Source organism: Suricata suricatta, chromosome 12, assembly GCF_006229205.1.
Source record: "Suricata suricatta isolate VVHF042 chromosome 12, meerkat_22Aug2017_6uvM2_HiC, whole genome shotgun sequence".
NCBI classification, from domain to species: Eukaryota; Metazoa; Chordata; class Mammalia; order Carnivora; family Herpestidae; genus Suricata; species Suricata suricatta.
The window spans coordinates 35,242,847-35,261,282 of NC_043711.1; the positions used below are offsets into that span (position 1 = coordinate 35,242,847).

The 18,436-nt window shown below is 34.7% G+C and overlaps 1 protein-coding gene across 1 annotated transcript in view; it reads right to left on the bottom strand.

Annotated features, from left to right (window-relative positions):
* Positions 1-4,792: 4,792 nt before the first annotated feature.
* TMF1 (TATA element modulatory factor 1) overlaps positions 4,793-18,436 on the bottom strand; it is a 32,761-nt gene continuing 19,117 nt past the window's right edge. The window contains exons 9-17 of the mRNA XM_029916716.1: positions 17,153-17,245; positions 16,320-16,476; positions 12,849-13,041; positions 11,990-12,059; positions 11,695-11,787; positions 10,516-10,617; positions 9,847-9,999; positions 8,588-8,713; positions 4,793-7,629 (exon numbers count right to left, since the gene is read on the bottom strand). Coding sequence (XP_029772576.1) covers positions 7,486-7,629; positions 8,588-8,713; positions 9,847-9,999; positions 10,516-10,617; positions 11,695-11,787; positions 11,990-12,059; positions 12,849-13,041; positions 16,320-16,476; positions 17,153-17,245 — 1,131 coding nt within the window. The 3' untranslated portion in view covers positions 4,793-7,485. The remainder of the gene's footprint in view (positions 7,630-8,587; positions 8,714-9,846; positions 10,000-10,515; positions 10,618-11,694; positions 11,788-11,989; positions 12,060-12,848; positions 13,042-16,319; positions 16,477-17,152; positions 17,246-18,436) is intronic.

The following is an 18,436-nucleotide window of genomic DNA, read 5'->3' on the forward strand; positions in this document are numbered from 1 at the left end:
CAGGGAGGGCTGGGGCGCGGTCCGCCTCCCCCGCGCTTCCGGGCGGAGAGAGCGCGCCTCTGAGCCGGTCCTCGGAGCTGGGCTGGAGCGCGAAGCGGGGTCTCGAGGCTGGACTGGCCCCCGTGGGGGACGGCGACCAGGCGCTTAGAGGACACGGGACACCTGACTCTCGTCGTCGATCTGGTTGCGTATTCCTGACGCGGATGCCTCGTTAGAGAAGTTGCCTTCGCTTTCCAGTGTGAGCGCGAACACAGTTGGCAGTGGCGGGGATTCCAGCCTACTTGCTTCTCTCCGCGCTTAGAGGAACCTCGCCAAGTTCAAATGCTATGCTGTTCTGCGGGGTTGAAGCTTTATCCTTGGATTATTTTATTATTATTTGAATTACTTTACAATTATATTGATTATTTTACCATAATTATTTGAATGCCCGTCTCCCACAGTCTTCAGTCTAGTATCCTATCTCGTGTAGCATAGTAGAGGTGATCATTACGGATTCAACTTTAACTGATTAACTGAAGGTTGATACCGTCAAAATACACTTAACGCTCAGACACATAGAGTTACCATTGTTAATATGATTTTAAGAAACAAGTTTATTTCCAAAAGCTTACATGCTTTTAAAATACTTTTTTTGAAGATACTGTTATGAGAAGTATTACAAATTCCACTAGTAATCTGCTAAATAAGGAATGTTACCTTGATTTCCCCCCAAGTAACAACACCGGGAAAACAGAGGGTATTTGACATGTGCCGGGCATAAGCCTAAAGCACTTTACAGTATCAAGTCATTTACTCTTCATGTAAAAGACTGCCCTTTAAGGGAACTACTGCTCTATAATTTCATACTTTGCCCACCCCCTACCAATAAAGGCAGTAATTTTTAAAAGTGCTGTCTAAACTTGACGCCATCCCATTTTTGTCACATACATAAAATGGAGCTTTCCTGTTAGCTGATTCAAAATGAACTGTAGTCACTTAAAATAATTTTTGTCACTAAGTCAGTCATATGACATATTTACATGTATTATCATTCAGGCTCAGAGGAAACAAGGTATGATAGAGCCTTAAGAACGGAAGATTGAGTCTAACATACTGCAGCAGCTATTTGTAACATAGAATTTCTACTCAAATTATCAGTCTTAAAATTTAATTTTAAACTTTCTCTAAGTGGACATTAAACTCAAATGTCCATTCATGTTGGACTGATTTAATACATTGTGGTATATCCACACAGGTACAACTATGCAGGTGTTAAAAAAAAAAGAAAGAAGAGGGGCGCATGGGTGGCTCAGTCAACTAAGCATCCGACTTCAGCTCAGGTCATGATCTCACGGTGCCTGGGTTCAAGCCTCGCATCGGGCTCTGTGCCCGATGACAGCTCAGAGCCTGGAGCCTGATTCCGATTCTGTATCTCCCTCTTTCTCTGACCCTCCCCTGCTCATGCCGTCCCTCTCTGTCTCTCAAAAACGAGTAAAAAAAACCATTAAAATAAAAATAAAGAGAAATGAGAAATATCTTTATACACTGCAGGGTGTATTGAGTGGGAAAAAATGTGTAATGCTATTATTTATCTAGGAAAGGGGATATGTTATTTTACAAACAGAGTAACATTTAAAATGAGTATCTATAGGGAATATGGGAAAGGGAGAAAGAAAATAACTTCCCCAGATGTACATTATATAGAAGTAGCTTTAGAATCATGTGACTATTTTACATTATGAAACAATATTAAATTTTTAAAAAGTAATCCTTCAAAATTGCAAGTAAAATGAAACCAAATGAATTTAAACACTGCCCGGTTGTGGTGTAGTCACAAGGAAGGAACTATCCCAAGTGACTTTGAGACATAGTTAGTACATCTGGTGGATACACTCTCAGGATTAAAAGAAGTTTAAAATCATAAACTGTTTTCAGGAACCAAATTGTTGGTGGGGCATATTCGTTGGGATGAACCAAACAGGAATAATAAGACAGTATTTGGGAGGGTGAATTCTTTGTCATGTGGTATGGATGTAAGACTAATAAGGTTATATCAAAATCCTAGTTACAGGTAATAATACAAATTAACATACTTTATCATTTAAATCAAATCTCTCCTCCAGCATCCATTGAAAGGGCCTAGAAACAACCAACCCTGTAGCAAGAAGCACCTGTTGTGCCCAGACTGTGATCTCTGCAAACCACTTCTCATTAAAAGGAACATGGGTTCCAAAGAAAAATGGATCATCTTAGATATGGGGCAGGAAATGTACAAGCAGCAGCTGAAAGATCTTACAGGAGGAGGCAGGGAAGTAATTAAAGTTCATGAGGGCCATAAGAACCAATTTACAAAGGCTCCTTTTGGCCAAAGATAGAAGAATTTAAACCATCACTAAAGGTTAACTGTAATTGATTAAATCATCTATAAATATTATACTTAAAAGATCCAACCAATCAACCAAATACATAAGCCAAAGCCTCACTGTTCATCGCTGATGGGAGAAGGGTACCAACGCTTACTGTGAAAACTAGAAAACGAAGTAACAAAACATATTTATCCTAATTTTCCTATGAGTCACGCATGATGCTCGTAACCAAATGGTTGATGAGGCGCTTTTTACAAAAACATTCCATACTTAAATATGATAATTAAATGTCTGAAATTTGCCTCAAAATAGTGTGGATTGAGATGAAGCACACATGAACTATAAATGAAACAAAATGGGCCATGAACTGTTGAACAATGAAAAGTATGTTAATATAGGGTAGATGGAGATTCATAATCTGTTCTCTCACTTGTACAAGTTTGAAATTTTATAGCATAATAGTGCATTATACGTTTATTAAATATGTTTTAAGCTTGCTACACATAGTGACATTTGGATAGCTCTTAGCATCAGCAAAATGCTGAACTATCAGAAATATAGCTGATTGGCTTTCTGATATATCTAGCTGCTTAAACTGTAATTTCAAAGGTTGAAGTTTTAAGTAAAGAAATTGGTTTTACAGAAAAAGTGCAAGACAAAAACCACTGCAGTTAATGGTTCAGAGCATGCTCTCTGGAGCCAAATGGGACAAATTAGAATCCCATAGTTGCCACTTACTTGCCATGTGACCTTAAGCCAGTAAACCATTCTTCATTTTAAAAATGGAAATGGTGATGGTAGTGACTTTAAAGGCTGATCTGAAGATAAAGAGTGCAGGTATACAATCTTTTTTCCAAAATCCTTGGGACCATAGGTGTTCCTGATTTTTTTGGTAAAGAATAGGGTGTGCACACAGTTGACTACTTAACACCTTCAATGTGCCCTGCGTTAACACCCCATAATCTCATGCAGTATTTCTGCAGAAAATGTATGATTACTCACATTGAATGAGATAGAGCCTCTAAACAGCCCCATGTCAGTAACATCAGGCTTTACCACCAAAGCAGATCTGATAATAAACTTATAAAAATACCAATCAGTTTTCAGAGCTTTCTAGACTTTAAAACAGTGAATAAGGGATTATGATCCTATTTCTGTTAATTCTTTCCACAGTAACAAAGTAAGCACTTTGTTTTCCTATAATCAACATGACTGCGGATTTTTGGGCAATTATGTACGTTTTAAAATGAAGACTAATTTCAGGAGACAAATGGGCACGGCACTGCATAAAACTGAAAGGAACACTATGTGTAAAAGCAACAAGAGAACTCAGCATTAAGCCAACAACACCCCTTAATACTAACAAACTTAGTATTAAGTTTGTTAAATTTAGCTTACTTAGGAACAGGGCAGAATGGGGAATAAATTCTGGATAGCACTAACAGCAAATTCTCTGCGCCACATCATGGACCACTTAAGTATTTAATATTAAGAAGGAAAAAACACTTAATTTCCATTCTATCTTATTAAAGGATTTTGATTTGCTAAAGGTAAAATGGATAGATGTTAGAGCAAAAGCTTGTATTTCTAAGGATCAAAACTGCAGAGTTCAAAAGTACAAACTGTATGAACTCAGGGTAACTTATGAAGACAGGACCATTTATTTATCTACTATAATTTCAATACATAACTGTTATAAAGCTTTTAGACTATCCTGACAATATGATTTTTTAAATAACACATCATCCTTAGAATAATTGCAGCAATAAATAAATTCTCAGAATTTTTTCCCAAAAACATATCTTCATTAGAAAAAGTATCCTTAATACTAGTAACATTCTTCACAACATAACTCATAGAAAAGAAAATTTGGGCTTGTCCTCAGTTAACTTAAAAAAAATTTTTTTAAATGTTTTATTTATTTTTGAGACAGAGAGAAACAAAGCATGAGCGGGGAAGGGCAGAGAGAGAGGGAGACACAGAATTGGAAGCAGGCTCCAGGCTCTGAGCTGTCAGTACAGAGCCCAATGCGGGGCTCGAACCCACGAACGTGAGATCATGACCTGAGCCAAAGTCAGAGGTTCAACCGACTAAGCCACCCAGGCGCCCCAAAATTTGGGCTTGTCCTCATTTTAAAGTATGAATTCTAGGGGTACCTAGGTGGCTCAGTCAGCTAAATATCTGACTCTTGGTTTGGCTCAACTTATGATCTCATGGTTCATGAGTTCAAGTCCAAGGTCAGCTCCATGCTGACAACCCTGAGCCTGCTTAGGATTCTGCCTCCCTCTCTCTCTGCCCCTCCCCACTCACTCTGTCTCAAGATAGATAAAAATGAACTTTAAAAAAATGAACTCCAAAGTTATACATTATATTATCTTCATAAAGCAATACTATCTTCAGTCATTGGTATGGACAAGTCTATATTACATTAACAATCAAATACACTATTAATATTTTAAAATCTTTATTAAAATCAGATCCATGCTTAATTACAGTACCTTTCAGTTAGAATTAAAATATTATGTCAATCTGTAGTTTGAATCATACTTTTAGCCCTTTACAAAATATAAAGTTATAGTGTAAAACTGAATGAAATAGGGCAGATTAGATTTTAAAGGAAAATAAAAAATTATGATACACCAGAAAAAATGAATATATACTAGACAAATAGTAAAACAAGATATCTATAGTCACTTTTTCTTTTTGCTTGTGAATATTTTCTAAATATTACAAATCCTATCGTTTGAATATACATCTGAATAAAATTTTCAATTAAGAAATCAAATGCCAATTGAGGGATCATGAGAAAAAAAAACTCACTTAATTAACTCCAAAAACTCATGTTTCCCCAGGTCAGAAGTTATCCATATTTAGAATATCTTAAATCTTAACTCATTATACAGATATATTCAGTACATTTCCATATGCTAAAGATTATACAACTGGAACTTCTCAAAAAAGAGGCAATGGAAAAGAAAGAAATGGTAGTCTTTATTTAGTTTCCCAAGAATTAGAAAAACACCTAGACTGTGTTCAGTTGTCTACAGAGCAACAAGATTCACACCTCTTCTACTTTTTTTATATTTTTGAAATTGTTATTATTTGTATTATCTATTTTCTTTCAAGAATAGAAACATCTGATTGCAAACTATTGCTTAACCATTAAAATATAAACATTACTTTACTAGAATATGGATAGAGAAGTTTTAATGACAAACAGCAAAATACAGCAACAAATATTCTTTAGGTATTCTGCTGCTTAGTGAAGTTTTTCAAGAAACTTATTCACTACACCTTCTCAACTTACAAATGTACTGAGAAATCTAAGTGTTTAATAAATCCGTATGAATATCCATTATTAATTTTTGGATAAAGAACACAGGGTAGTATACAGCCAAAGCTTTAAATAAATGCTTATCATTTTTGAGTTCAATAAATTGAAAACACTTTTAAAATTTTAAGTTGGACTGATTTTATTAATGTAAGAATTAAGAAAAAATGTTTAATATTTTGAAATTGAAAGGAATAGGTTTTATTTCAATCTTTTCTCTACAACTGAAGACTTTATTTTCTCACTAATGAATATTTTAAAACAACTTCATAATTCCTAAGCTGCTAGTTTCAAATGCTTGACAGAATTTTGCAACTTAAGTTTCCTATATTTTCTAACTCTGTACATTTTTTTTATTGCTATCAGTCTTGTCATTCCTTGTCAGCCCCTGAATATTAAAAAAAAAAAAAAATCCAAGCTGACAAAAAGCTATTACACTTTTTACCACTAATATATAGAAAATTAATTTTATGAGTTTGGTTCACACTGAAAGACTATTAGTGCTACAAATCAGAGATCCAGGACAGAAACACTGTCTGGAATACAAAAAGAACAAAAATGAGGTCACTTGAATTGCCCTGAAAAGCATTCCAAATTCTTCAACATGTCTTGCTTGTAACTATACTCCAAAGTTCTAGTGTTTAAAATTAAGCTAAAAATTAAATGAGAGTTTTCATTTCCAAGTAAAGGCAGCTAAATGACTTTCAGTAATAAAATGTATCAAAATATTTCACAAATCTAAAACACAGCCTGGTTAACTTTTAAAAACAAAATGACATTTGGAAGAAAGCATAGCTGTTTTGTAAAGCTTTTCCACACTATTTTTGTGTTTAAGTTTTGAGAAAAAGTTAAATGATAAATTACACAGAATTGCAAAATGCCAAATTTAAATTAACTCCTATAACTTTTCTATTTTTTGTGAATATTCTGTAATATCAAACTTTGATTTTTAATGTGCCAAAAAAAAAACACTACAAGATGTGAAAAATTAATTTTTAAGAGAAAATTATGTTATCACTTTGGATTCATTTCATAGGGAAGTAAAACAATACTTCTTCAAAATCACTTAAATTTCAGATACTATCACAAAATCACTGTAAGTATAATTTTCCCGCTATCCAATCATGCCTGTATAACTAACAGAATAGCTATAGATTGTACCAGAGAGGTAAAATTTGTACCGACTTAATTATAGAATCTGGGTGAAATAATTTCACGGGCCACAAAAATTTTAAAGTTTAAATCATTCACCCTTTAAACTTAGGACAGTGTCAGTGTGACTTCTACTTGAAAAAAAATTAGCTCAAAATTTAATAATTGCACAAGGTTTAGTATTTTTTTCACTAGAAGACTTAAATATCCATTTCCATGTAGTTATTAGGTATGTTGAATAGTGAAAGATTTCAAAGTTTCAGTGTGTTAATATCACTCTTTAAATGTCCTTAATATATACAAACACATATAAATTAGAGACACATTAATTATATATTTACAATACCACATATGAACACTATTCTCTTTCCCTAACTATACTAATATAAGGAAAAGTAGTTGATCTCTGTGCTTTCAGGAAAAAAAAAGGGATGCTTTAAAAAATAAATCTTTAAAGAATAGTTTCAAAAATAAAGTTCAAATATTGCACAAAATAATTTAACTGCAAATATTACTATATACTATAAAACAATTTTTTTCAGTTTTTGAACTCTACAGTAAATTCCACTCTCTAATTCTATAAAAGAATTTATTGGAAGTCTACATTTAGATATTAAATGTTTACATTCAGTTTGATGGGAATGTAGTTTTCAGAAGTTAACTGAGTCTTTGTCTTAAAAGTTCATCTATTTGAGTCTTATACATATTTTTTACATCTTCAAGATCTAATCGAAGTTCTTCTGCCTCTTCTGCTTTCTCTCCATACATCTGCAGAATAGTGTTGTATCTCTGATCCAAATCCTACAAAAAATGTGTGTTCACAATTTTCAAAATATAAAACATCTTTAATATTATATTTTTTGAGTCACCAGTTCACCAGTAAACACATTACAATCTAAATAAAAGTATAGTCATTTCTTAAAAAATTAAACTGATACTCCAATTTAATGGAACGAGTAGCAAGTAAAGGAATTAAAAAAAAGGGAAAAACCCCCAAGCCCGATGGCTATCAGTTTTGCCATCTATGTCCACTATTCTATAATTCTCCCCACATAAAGCTTAATCTGTCTTCTCCCACTAATACACATCTGATCAAATTTTAGTCTTTCTAGTTCATTGTGGTTTAGCTATTAGCTGGCATTTACTCCACAAAAAAAGCTGGAAGAAAATATATTCTCACATACGGCTTAACAGTGACTCCTAATAGCAAATATGCAAACTGCAACGATACATATAACATCAATGAACAAAATACTAATAAGATCTTGTAAAAGTTCTATTATAAATGAGCCTTGGTCAAATAAAATCTAATTATTTTCCTATATTAAGGCTACACATGATTATGAAAAATACTTTGTGGAATGTAACAAGCAAGATTCTTTAAATTTCTTTATTGAAATATTAATAACGGTTTTTAAAGAAATCATTAACTTACACATATGCATTTTATGTAAACAAAAATATGAGATTTAGCACAACTAGATAAAAATATCTTAAACTTGGGGCGCCTGGGTGGCTCAGTTGGTTGAGTATCCAGCTTTGGCTCATGTCATGATCTCATGGTTCATGGGTTCAAGCCCCGTGTTGGACTCTGTGCTGACAGCTAGCTCAGAGCCTGAAGCCTGCTTCAGATTCTGTATCTCCCTCTCTCTCTGACCCTCCCCTGCTCACACTCTCTCTCTCTCTCAAAAATAAATAAAAAACATTAAAAAAATTTTTTTTTCAATCTTAAACTTATCCCTAAGTAAAGAATACTTACTCTTAGCTGAGTTCGAAGTTTGGGTATCTCCTTCACCTTGTCTTCAAGTTCATCATTTTGATTCGTTAATTTAACTAGTTCTTCAGCCATTATTGAGCGTGTTTTTTCTAGACTGCCAATTTCTAGCTGAAAAACATTACCATAAATGTAAATAAATATATATCTTGTCTAACAGTCCCACTAATATAAACATATTCAATATTATTTTTTAAAAAATAGATATATCAACATATAAACATGAGCTAACTCTTTCTTAAGGAAATGTTGGCAAAAATAAGGCTTTCTGCTTTCCTCAGAGGTGACCATTCATAGGGCTTACTATAAAAGAGAAAGAACTAAAGAAAATCCAATCATGTTTGAAATATGCAACTCCTTATTTTTCTCTAGAAATACAACATGGGTTTCAGTTACTCTAAATTACTACAGAAACTCAGAGAAAAACATACTTTAAAGTAGCTCCCACTGTGCAGGTCATATTGACAGAATCTATGATCACTACCAAAGAAGTTACTATGGGCCCTCAGGCATAACACACTGGGCTACCCAAACATAAAAGGTATTAAAATGGGTTTTTTTTCCCAATTCAAAGACTTCTTCTTTAAAGGAGTAATATTTTCAACTAACTAAAAGTATATAATGAGAATAAAAGAGGAAAGATTTAATTCTGAGTGTATCAAGTTTAACACTGAAGTTAGGTACATCTCCCACTACATTAAGTTTTTAAAAAGCAAGAGAAGACAGGAGGGTGCTCCTTCCCTACTCATGATGCTTCCTTTCAGATGGAGCATGTTATTAGACTTCTCATCTCTCTCATATTCTCTATGCCTTTCTCACAAGGGGGAAGCCATTAACCTACATGGTTAAGTTTGGGAAGAATGAAATGACGATGTTCAGATCAGCAACCTCCCTTTTTGTAATGTTTGGGAAAAGGTGCCTGCAAGGAGCTTTCTGCTCTCCTAGATGCTTCCAAGTCTTACCCACAGCCAGTACAGCACATGGGGAGGCCCACTCCAGCCCAGCATTTGCTGTGCTGCGTGGAGTAGATAAGCCTCCCTAATTCCGTCAGTCTGTTAGCAGGGGCATTTGGCTCTCATCCTTGGCTGATTTCTCCAATCTATATCACTGATAATATGTGATACGTTTTAAACTTCCTATGGGACCATTTCACTTTATCTCTCAATTTGCTCAGAACTGAGGTGGAAATGAAGGGTTCTACTTATTTTGTTTACTTATGTAGCACATTTTAATTTTTCCAATACCTGTAAATGAGTAATTTCTCCTTCCCTCAGCTTTAGCTGAGACTGTAGATTTTCAATAATGCTGGATCCCGCTCCCATTCTTACAGCATCATAAAGATTGTTTCCATTTGTTGATAAAGACATTGGTCCAAATGAATGATCATGAGGCTCATCCTATATTAAACAAACCATATATAGTTATTCAGTTATTACAGATTGAGTTCCATTATAAAATTCAAACAAAATGGTGCTGTTAATTCTTGCTTTAAAATGTCTGTAACTTTCTCAAAGACAGAAAATCATCTATAGTTCCTCAGTCCAATCAGCACTCTTACAAAAATATTCAGATGAGTTGCTTATGGAATTTTGATAGCCAAAATGCTACCTGCATATTTCCTTTACTCTCATTTGGTTTATTTATTTTTTTAAGTTGTATTTATTTATTTTGAGTGGGGGAGGGTGAGAGGCGGAGGCAGAGAGACAGAGAAAGCTGGGAGAGAGGCAAAGACAGAGAATCTTAAAGAGGCTCTGCAGTGTCAGTGAGGCGCTCACGTGGGGCTCAAACTCACACACTGGGAGACCATAACCTGAGCCAAAACCAAGAGTTGGACTCTCAACCGAATGAACCATTCAGGTGCCCCACTATCATTCAGTTTAACAACTAGGCACATGTAAGAAATAAAATATCACCTGAGACAGAAAAGATGTCTGCAGTCCTGCCATATCAACTCCACTTACTGAACTTGATCGTGACATTGTGGGAGTGCTAGAAACAGAAAATGGCTTCCGTTCCTTAGGGAGTAAAAAAAAAGAAAAATTCAGATTACATTAAAGAGTAAAATGGTAAATAAAAAGTAAAAAACTTTTCTAGGAAAAATGACAACAAAGACTCCTTGTAATTTCCTCATAAAATGTTACCGATATCTTAAGTCTCAGTAAAGGCACAATACTTTTTAATTTAAAAACTGTAGACAGACTGATCAAATCACCTCAGAACCCATTTATATTACAACATAATTTATTTTTAATGGAACGAGAATGTTTTTGTTCTAGCAAGTCTATGAACTTACTTCTTCATATGATTATACATTATGTATATAACATAACCACCAATTAAACCTAATTCTTTAGAATAAGATTACTAATGATTTTACAAATCACAAATTTTCTGGCTTATCCATTTTATTTTTTTCTAGTGTTTATTTATTTTGAGAGAGAATGCAAGCAGGGAAGGGAAAGAGAAAGGGGGAGAGTAAGAATCCCAAACAGGCTCTGCGTTGTTGGCACGGAGCCCAATGCAGGGCTCAAACTCACAACTGTTAAGATTATGACCCAAGCTGAAATCAGGAGTCAGTTGCTCAACTGACTGAGTCACCCAGGTGCTCCACATTTTATTTTTAATATGTATTTTTAAAATTCCAAATAAATTCAAAAAGTAATTTCCATGTACAAATAGGTAGTTTTAACATAACATGCTATCTATCAAGTATAGCCCAATCCTATACAGGAAACTCATTTTAGGAAAATTACCTTCACTAACCAGAAATAAAGAGAACAAACTAGTTTTATTCCCAAGGTGCCTAGGGACCAAATGAGGTGCATTAGTTTCAGTGAGAGATCACAAAATTCATTTAAAAACGGGCAAGAGGTTCTGTAATTCAAATCCTAGAAATCACAGATCTCTTTGGATAAACTCAAATTACTTTGGATCCACCCTGACAGGCTGTAACATTAGAGTTTATCACTTTACTGATGTTAGACATAAGAAATGGTATTTTATAAAGTATAGCTAAAATTATGTAACAGTGATTAATAACAATGGCTACTAACTGGTTATACCAAAACAAAACAAAAACCAATATTCAATACCTTTTCTTTTACTGCTTCTTGGGTGAAAATTGCTTTCTTCCTTTCTTGTTCAACTTTCATTTTCTCCATTTCTAACTGACTATTCAATAGTGTCTAATGGAGAGAGAGAGAGGTAATTTCTGTGAAGCTAAATCATCAAGAACATAAAGTATACATTTCTATTTGTTTTACTACTAGAGACCAAGTTCCAAAAGTAGTCATATTGCCCATTTCATCATGGCATCTCATTAGTTCATTACCATCCCCAACCATTCTCAGGTGAAAGCCCTAGAAGTGAGCAAACAGTGTTAAATACCTTTTCTTTCCTGGTCTCTTCAAGTGTTCTTACATAGTCATCTTTTAGGCTTTCTAATTCAACCTGGTACCTGGTAAGCCAGAGAGAATTAAACAAAACAAAGGAGATGATAGTACAGACTACTGCAAACTCACAACTTTATTAACTCTTTAACAGTCATTTCTATTACCAGCTTGACTTTCCAACCATATTTTCCAGATGGTGTGGCTTTTACACTCAGAAGCCAAGCTACTACTTTTGTGCATTTTATTCTACTGCTACTCTATGCTAGGATTTAATTTAAAAAGAGACTTTCTAAAAAGTGTTTTGAACACCATCATTCTATAACAGGTTCAGATTCTGCAAAAGCTTGTTAGGGAGTTCTTCGAAAATGTTTATAGAAGGTCAGGTATTTTATTTCATAAATAATTTTTACTTCACCATTTTTTCAAATTAAAATTTCTAAGGAAGAAAGAGAGTAAAACCACACTAATATAACAGCCTTACTAAAAATGCAGAGAAATGGCTTTTATGGCTTATGGTCCCAAAGAAGCCAGACATTTATTCAGAAAGACTGGAACATTGCTAACACCCTTGTAAAATATAAAACTATAAAAATAACTCCAATGAGTGGTCTCCAAACTATTTTGTAGTTACAATTTCCTTTTAAAAACCTGATTAATGAATCCTTTCCCTGGAAAATGCAAATACATACAGAACAGGCCACACAATTTCATGAACCTATGTAAAAAGTTCAGTGAAACCCAAAACCACCTTGCTATAATATTCTATTATTAATGATTCTGACTTTAAACACTTCAACATTTTTTAATGTGCTTTAAAAGGTCACAAAACTACCAAGGATAACACTCAAGCTCACCTACTATTTTCATCCTCCAGTTTTCTTAGCTTATTTTTCTCTGATTCTAGCTGGGCCTGAAACCTACTGTTTTCCTGCCTTAAGAGAGAATTCTGTGACTCCATGGAGGACATCTGAATTTTGTTGGCAAGGAGTTCTTCTGTAGCTGCACGTTCTCTTTCAACTGCTGCAGCCAACAAGGTCTGGGATTCACCTGATTGAAGGATACAAAAGAAAAATCACATATATCCAAAAGGCCATTATATGAAGTAGTCTCTGATTTCAAACAGTTAATGATTCAAGTAGCTATCCTTTAAATCTGCTTATTGCCAAAAGCAGGACTGCCTCCAAGAGACAAAAACCAAATCTTAACTCATATGTGCTTTATTATTTTTTTCCCAAAATATTTTAATTTGTATGTGGAGTCACAGATTTTAAAGGATCAACAAATGGTACTGGAGCAATTGGATATCCACATGCAAAAAGAAAAAAAAGAACCTCAAACTAAACTTCTACCATATATGAAAATTAACTCAAAATGATTCATAAACTTAAGTGTAAAAAACAAAACTGTAAAATGTTAAGGAAAAAAAACACAAGAGAAATCTTCAGCATCTAGGGACAGGCAAAAAATATTTACTTTAGACACCAAAAGCAGAGCCATAAAAAGAACAATGGATAAATTGGACACCTTCAAAATTTAAAATTTTTACTTTTGTGAACAGGATAAAAAGAAAAGCTACAGACTTGGAGGAAAAAATGCACACGACATTACCTAAGTCTAGTGTCTAGAATATATACAAATATGTAAAAAAGTTCCAAAACTGAATAGTGAAAATAAAGACAATCCAGTTAGAAAATGGGCAAGACACGAAAAGTTATTTCGCTGAAGAGGATATAGAAATGAAAAATAAGCACATGAAGGGATATTCAACATTAGTCATTTGGGAATTGAACATGAAAGTCACAGATACCACTACACACCTGTCTGAAGGACTACAAGAACAAACAGGGGCAACACAAGGCAAGGATGTGGAGCAACTAGATTCCTGTCATACCTACAGCCACTTAGGAAAAATAGTTTGGCATTTTTTTTTAAAACTAAACATAGAACTACCCACACAACCCAGTAAGTGAACATTTAGGCATTTAGCCAGAGAAATGAAAACAGGTTCACACTAAAAGCTGGATAAGAATGTTCATAAGAGCTTTGTATGAAAAAATCTAGAATGAGCCCCGATATCCTTCATTAGGTAGATGGTTAAGGAAAATGCGCTATGCACATACCATGGAAACACACTGAGCAATGAAAAGACTAAATCACTGATACAGTAACCCCAACTTGTCACATAGTAATATAACATTTTGAAATTCCATAATTTTACATGGAAGACAGATTAGTGATTGCCAAGATTTGAGACAGGAAAGAAAGGCCACAAGGGTGGCAAAGTGAGGTTCTAAAAGGACAACATAAAGGATCTTTGTGAATTGTTCAACATCTTGAGGGCAAAGATGGGTACAATGTGAACCTACACAAATGATAAACTTGTGCAGAACTTAACACAGACACATACAAATGAGTACCAGTAAAACTGGGAAAATCTCAATAAAATCAGTAAACTGTATCTTGTCAACACCCTCGTTGTGATATTCTACAATAATTTTGCAGTGTTAACATTTGGGGATGTTGGATAAAGCATGCAAGGGACCAACTGTATTATTTCTTATAACTGTATGTGAATCTACAATTATCTCAATAAAAAATTTCAATTAAAGAAAGATTAATGCATATAACTCTTGAGAGTTAACAAAAAATTGCTTTTTCCCTTTCAAAGTAGACTTAATACTATCTCTATTTTTCACTTTATATTGTTACATACTGTATCTGTGCTCTTCTTTTTTTTTTTAATTTGAGAGAGAAAGAGTTAGAGGGAGAGATGGGCTGACAGAGAAAAAAAGAGAATCTTAAGTAGGCTCCAACCTCAGCATAGAACCCGTCAAGGGCTCAATCCCACAACCCTTGGGATCATGATCTGAGCTAAAATCAAGAGTTGGATGCTCAATCAATTGAGCCACCCAGGTGCCCTTCTGTGCTCCTATTAAAAATAGTATTTACTATGTCTGTCCTTTGGCTGTGCCTATATTCCAGCACAATACCACATATCATCGAGGGTATGTAGACTCCAGTTTAAAAACCACAAAAATAACAGCTTGTAGTTTTCATTTATGACAAAATAAATATTTGTTTCAGGAGGTGTCATTTTCAGATGTCTCATTTTCATAGCAAATGGGTCTCAATAACAAATGATGGACCTCAAAACTTACACCTACAAATTAAACAATATGTAAAGGTTCATTTAGATCAGTGATTGTTTTCTTAAGCAGATGAATCTTTTTCCAGACATTATCTCATATGGAACTGAAAATAAAAACCAAAGGAGGCACTACTTTCATTACAGCAGCCTGGGGGGATACAGCGAGCTCCTCATTTATAGGGCTTCCTTCTCACCATGAGAGCTAGTCCTGAGACATCCAAGGGATCTACTGAATACTGTTTGAAAACCACTAATCTAGTTTACCCCTCATGATTTACAGGGACACCCATTCAGGCCTGCTTTTATCACTAGGCCACGGTGTCTCTCAAATACAATTAGTTTTAGGTATAGAATGGACACATGACTTTTTCATGAACTTGCCAGCTTCTAGGATATCTAATATGTATATATAATACATGTACATATGTGTACATGTACTAGTCTGTGCTTGCATAAACTTCTTAGAAGAATTGTTTTCTTTAAAACATTTTTTTTAATGTTTATTTTTGACTGAGACTGGGTGCGAGTAGGGGAGCTGCAGAGGGAGAGAGAGACAGACAGAATCTGGAGCAGGCTCCAGGCTCTGAGCTGTCAGTACAGAGCCAGACATGGGGCTCGAACTCACAAATTCTGAGGTCATGACCGGAACCGAAGGCAGATGCTTAACAGACTGAGCCACCCAGGCACCCCAATAATTATTTTCTTAATAACATCACAGAAGGGTAACGTGGGACATTTCTATAAAGAAGACTCTAAAGACTCCAAATCATCTGTCTAGTAGAGTTTGACCGGGATCCTCCTTAAATCTGTCTCTGCTCCTGGAATTCTACCAACAACTAGAATCCTATCTGATCTCTACATTATTATTGTAGAGAACCTAGAAAGGGGTCAGATTTAGCAACAGACAAGGAAAAAAATGAGTGCAGCGGTCTGTAAAAATGAAAGGATGACAGGGAAGTATTTGGTACAGTATCTGACACACTGTGTAAGGGAAAAGAAATGGTTTGAGTCAAATAAGATATTAGAAAATAAATGTAAAAAAGGAGAAGAGGTAAAAATCTACAACTTAGACATAAAATATAACTATCAGATCAAGAGAATTTCAATTTTATACCATTATTCTAATTTCTATAAACAAGCTTCTGCACTGAGCTTAAGAACTAAAGAAATCAGTTACCAAGCCTATCAGAAAGATTCTTCTCTAACTTCTCCCACGATGACGTCTGGGACCCTAGAGTTGCTTGCAAATTTTCTATCTGTCGAAGCAATGGTCTTGTTGTTGATGAAACACTTTGACTCAGCTCTTGGTTTCGATTTTCTGCTTCCTGAATTCTCTGAATGATGAAATTCTTAAGTCATTACCACTAACAGCAATCAAAACTCTAAAAACACTAGCAAACAAACTTTATGAGATTTCTGGAAAATATTATTTCCCCAAGAAAAAATTATTTACATTATTTTCTAATTATTCAGTCTTTAAATCAGAGTTACGATGCATAACAGTACCTAAATAAGTGCTTCTTTACAAAGCTTTTTGAATGTAAAGATAGCTTTTAATTACCTTAAAGTAAAAAAGACTATTATCCAAACCCACCAGCAGTTGCTTCATCACTCAAATATTTCAAAGTATTTATAAAAACAGAAAGATCAATCTGAGTTGCATTTTCTCTACTTTTTCCCATTCATGTTTACTTACTAAAAATTAACAGTGTAGTGTCATTATCTACCTGTCATCAAAGACTATTAATAATAAACTAGCTCTAACAAATCAAAAATACTGAAAAATAAATCTATCACAATAAAATTATTTTCTATAAAGAAATTAGGATTTTTCATGTTCATTTTTCTAAGGTGCTCACTCTGATTTTATTCATATAAGCCACAAAAATACAGCAAATGCTAAGTATGGTAGTTATCCTCTCAATTCCATCAACATTATTCCCACTAAGCCATTTTTTATTTCTAGGAAAACACATCTTGGATTTGCGTTTAGGAGAACTGTGACTGTACCTGTTGGAGTTCACTGATCTCATGGCGCAAATAATCCTCTTTTCTGGCAGCCGCCTGTTCTGCACGTTGCAGAGCCAGCCTGAGGTCTCCCACCTGTATGAGAACCAGTACGCACCAGCATTAACGGTAACAAAACCTTACCTACAACTTCCTAACTACATATTGTGTTGTGCTGACTTACTGTTTATGTATAATGCTTCTATTATCCAACAAGCTTTTTTACATAATTATCACACATCCCATTAATCAAGTAATTCTAAACTGTACGTATACCCAATATATACTTAGAAAAGCACTGTTAGTGCCCTCCCCCGACAAAAAAAGGTATATAAATAGGTACAAGGCACAGCCACTGTACAATACAGGAGAGACAACGCATCTATAAATGTTCCCAACATAAAGCAGAATGTAATAGCTAAAAAGCGAGCTGCTACTCATAATACACACCTGCAAATGTAAACTGCTACAGTGTTTTTGTAAAATATTATGTTTAAGGAATCATAAAATTTTTCACCTTTTTTCACTTAGTCATCCTAGTCTTAAGAATTTATTCAACAGAAGTAGATAAAAACATAAAAGATACTACCCTCTTTGCTGTTAGCTAGACTAGCAAAATCAGACAAAACAGGAAATATTCCACATATCCATCAACAGTAATCTTTTTTTTGCAAATTTTGCTACAACATGAATATAATACTCCCATTAAAAATTATGATGAATGTCGGTGCCTGGGTGGGTGGTTCAGTCAGTTAAGCATCTGACTCTTGATTTTGGCTCAGGTCATGATCTCACAGTTCCACAAGACTGAGCCTGCATCAGGCTCTGAGCTGACAGCGTGGATTCTCTCTCTCCCTCTCTCTGTCCCTCTCTCAAAATAAATAAATTTTTAAAAAATTGCAATGAATGTGAATATATAAAAATTTATAATTAAATCTTAATTGAAAAAACTAATATATATGCTATTATCACTTTTATTGACTCTGAGACCAAGAAGGAGCTCCTGGGGACCTATATCAAACAGGGGACCGAGATCGTCCCCGTTGGTGAGGCGCTGCTAGAAAACCCAAAGATGGGAGTTGCACATACCCCAGAAACGCAGGACTTCCATGTCTGAGGGGATCAAGCAGCTCTTGAAAGATATGTTAGCTGCTAACCCACAGGACCGGCCTGATGCCTTTGAACTTGAAACCAGAATGGACCAGGTCACATGTGCTGCTTAAAATTCAGGGCAAAGCATCTTGAGTGTTTTTAACTAGGTGAGTGTACTCTTTTCCCTTCTGCATG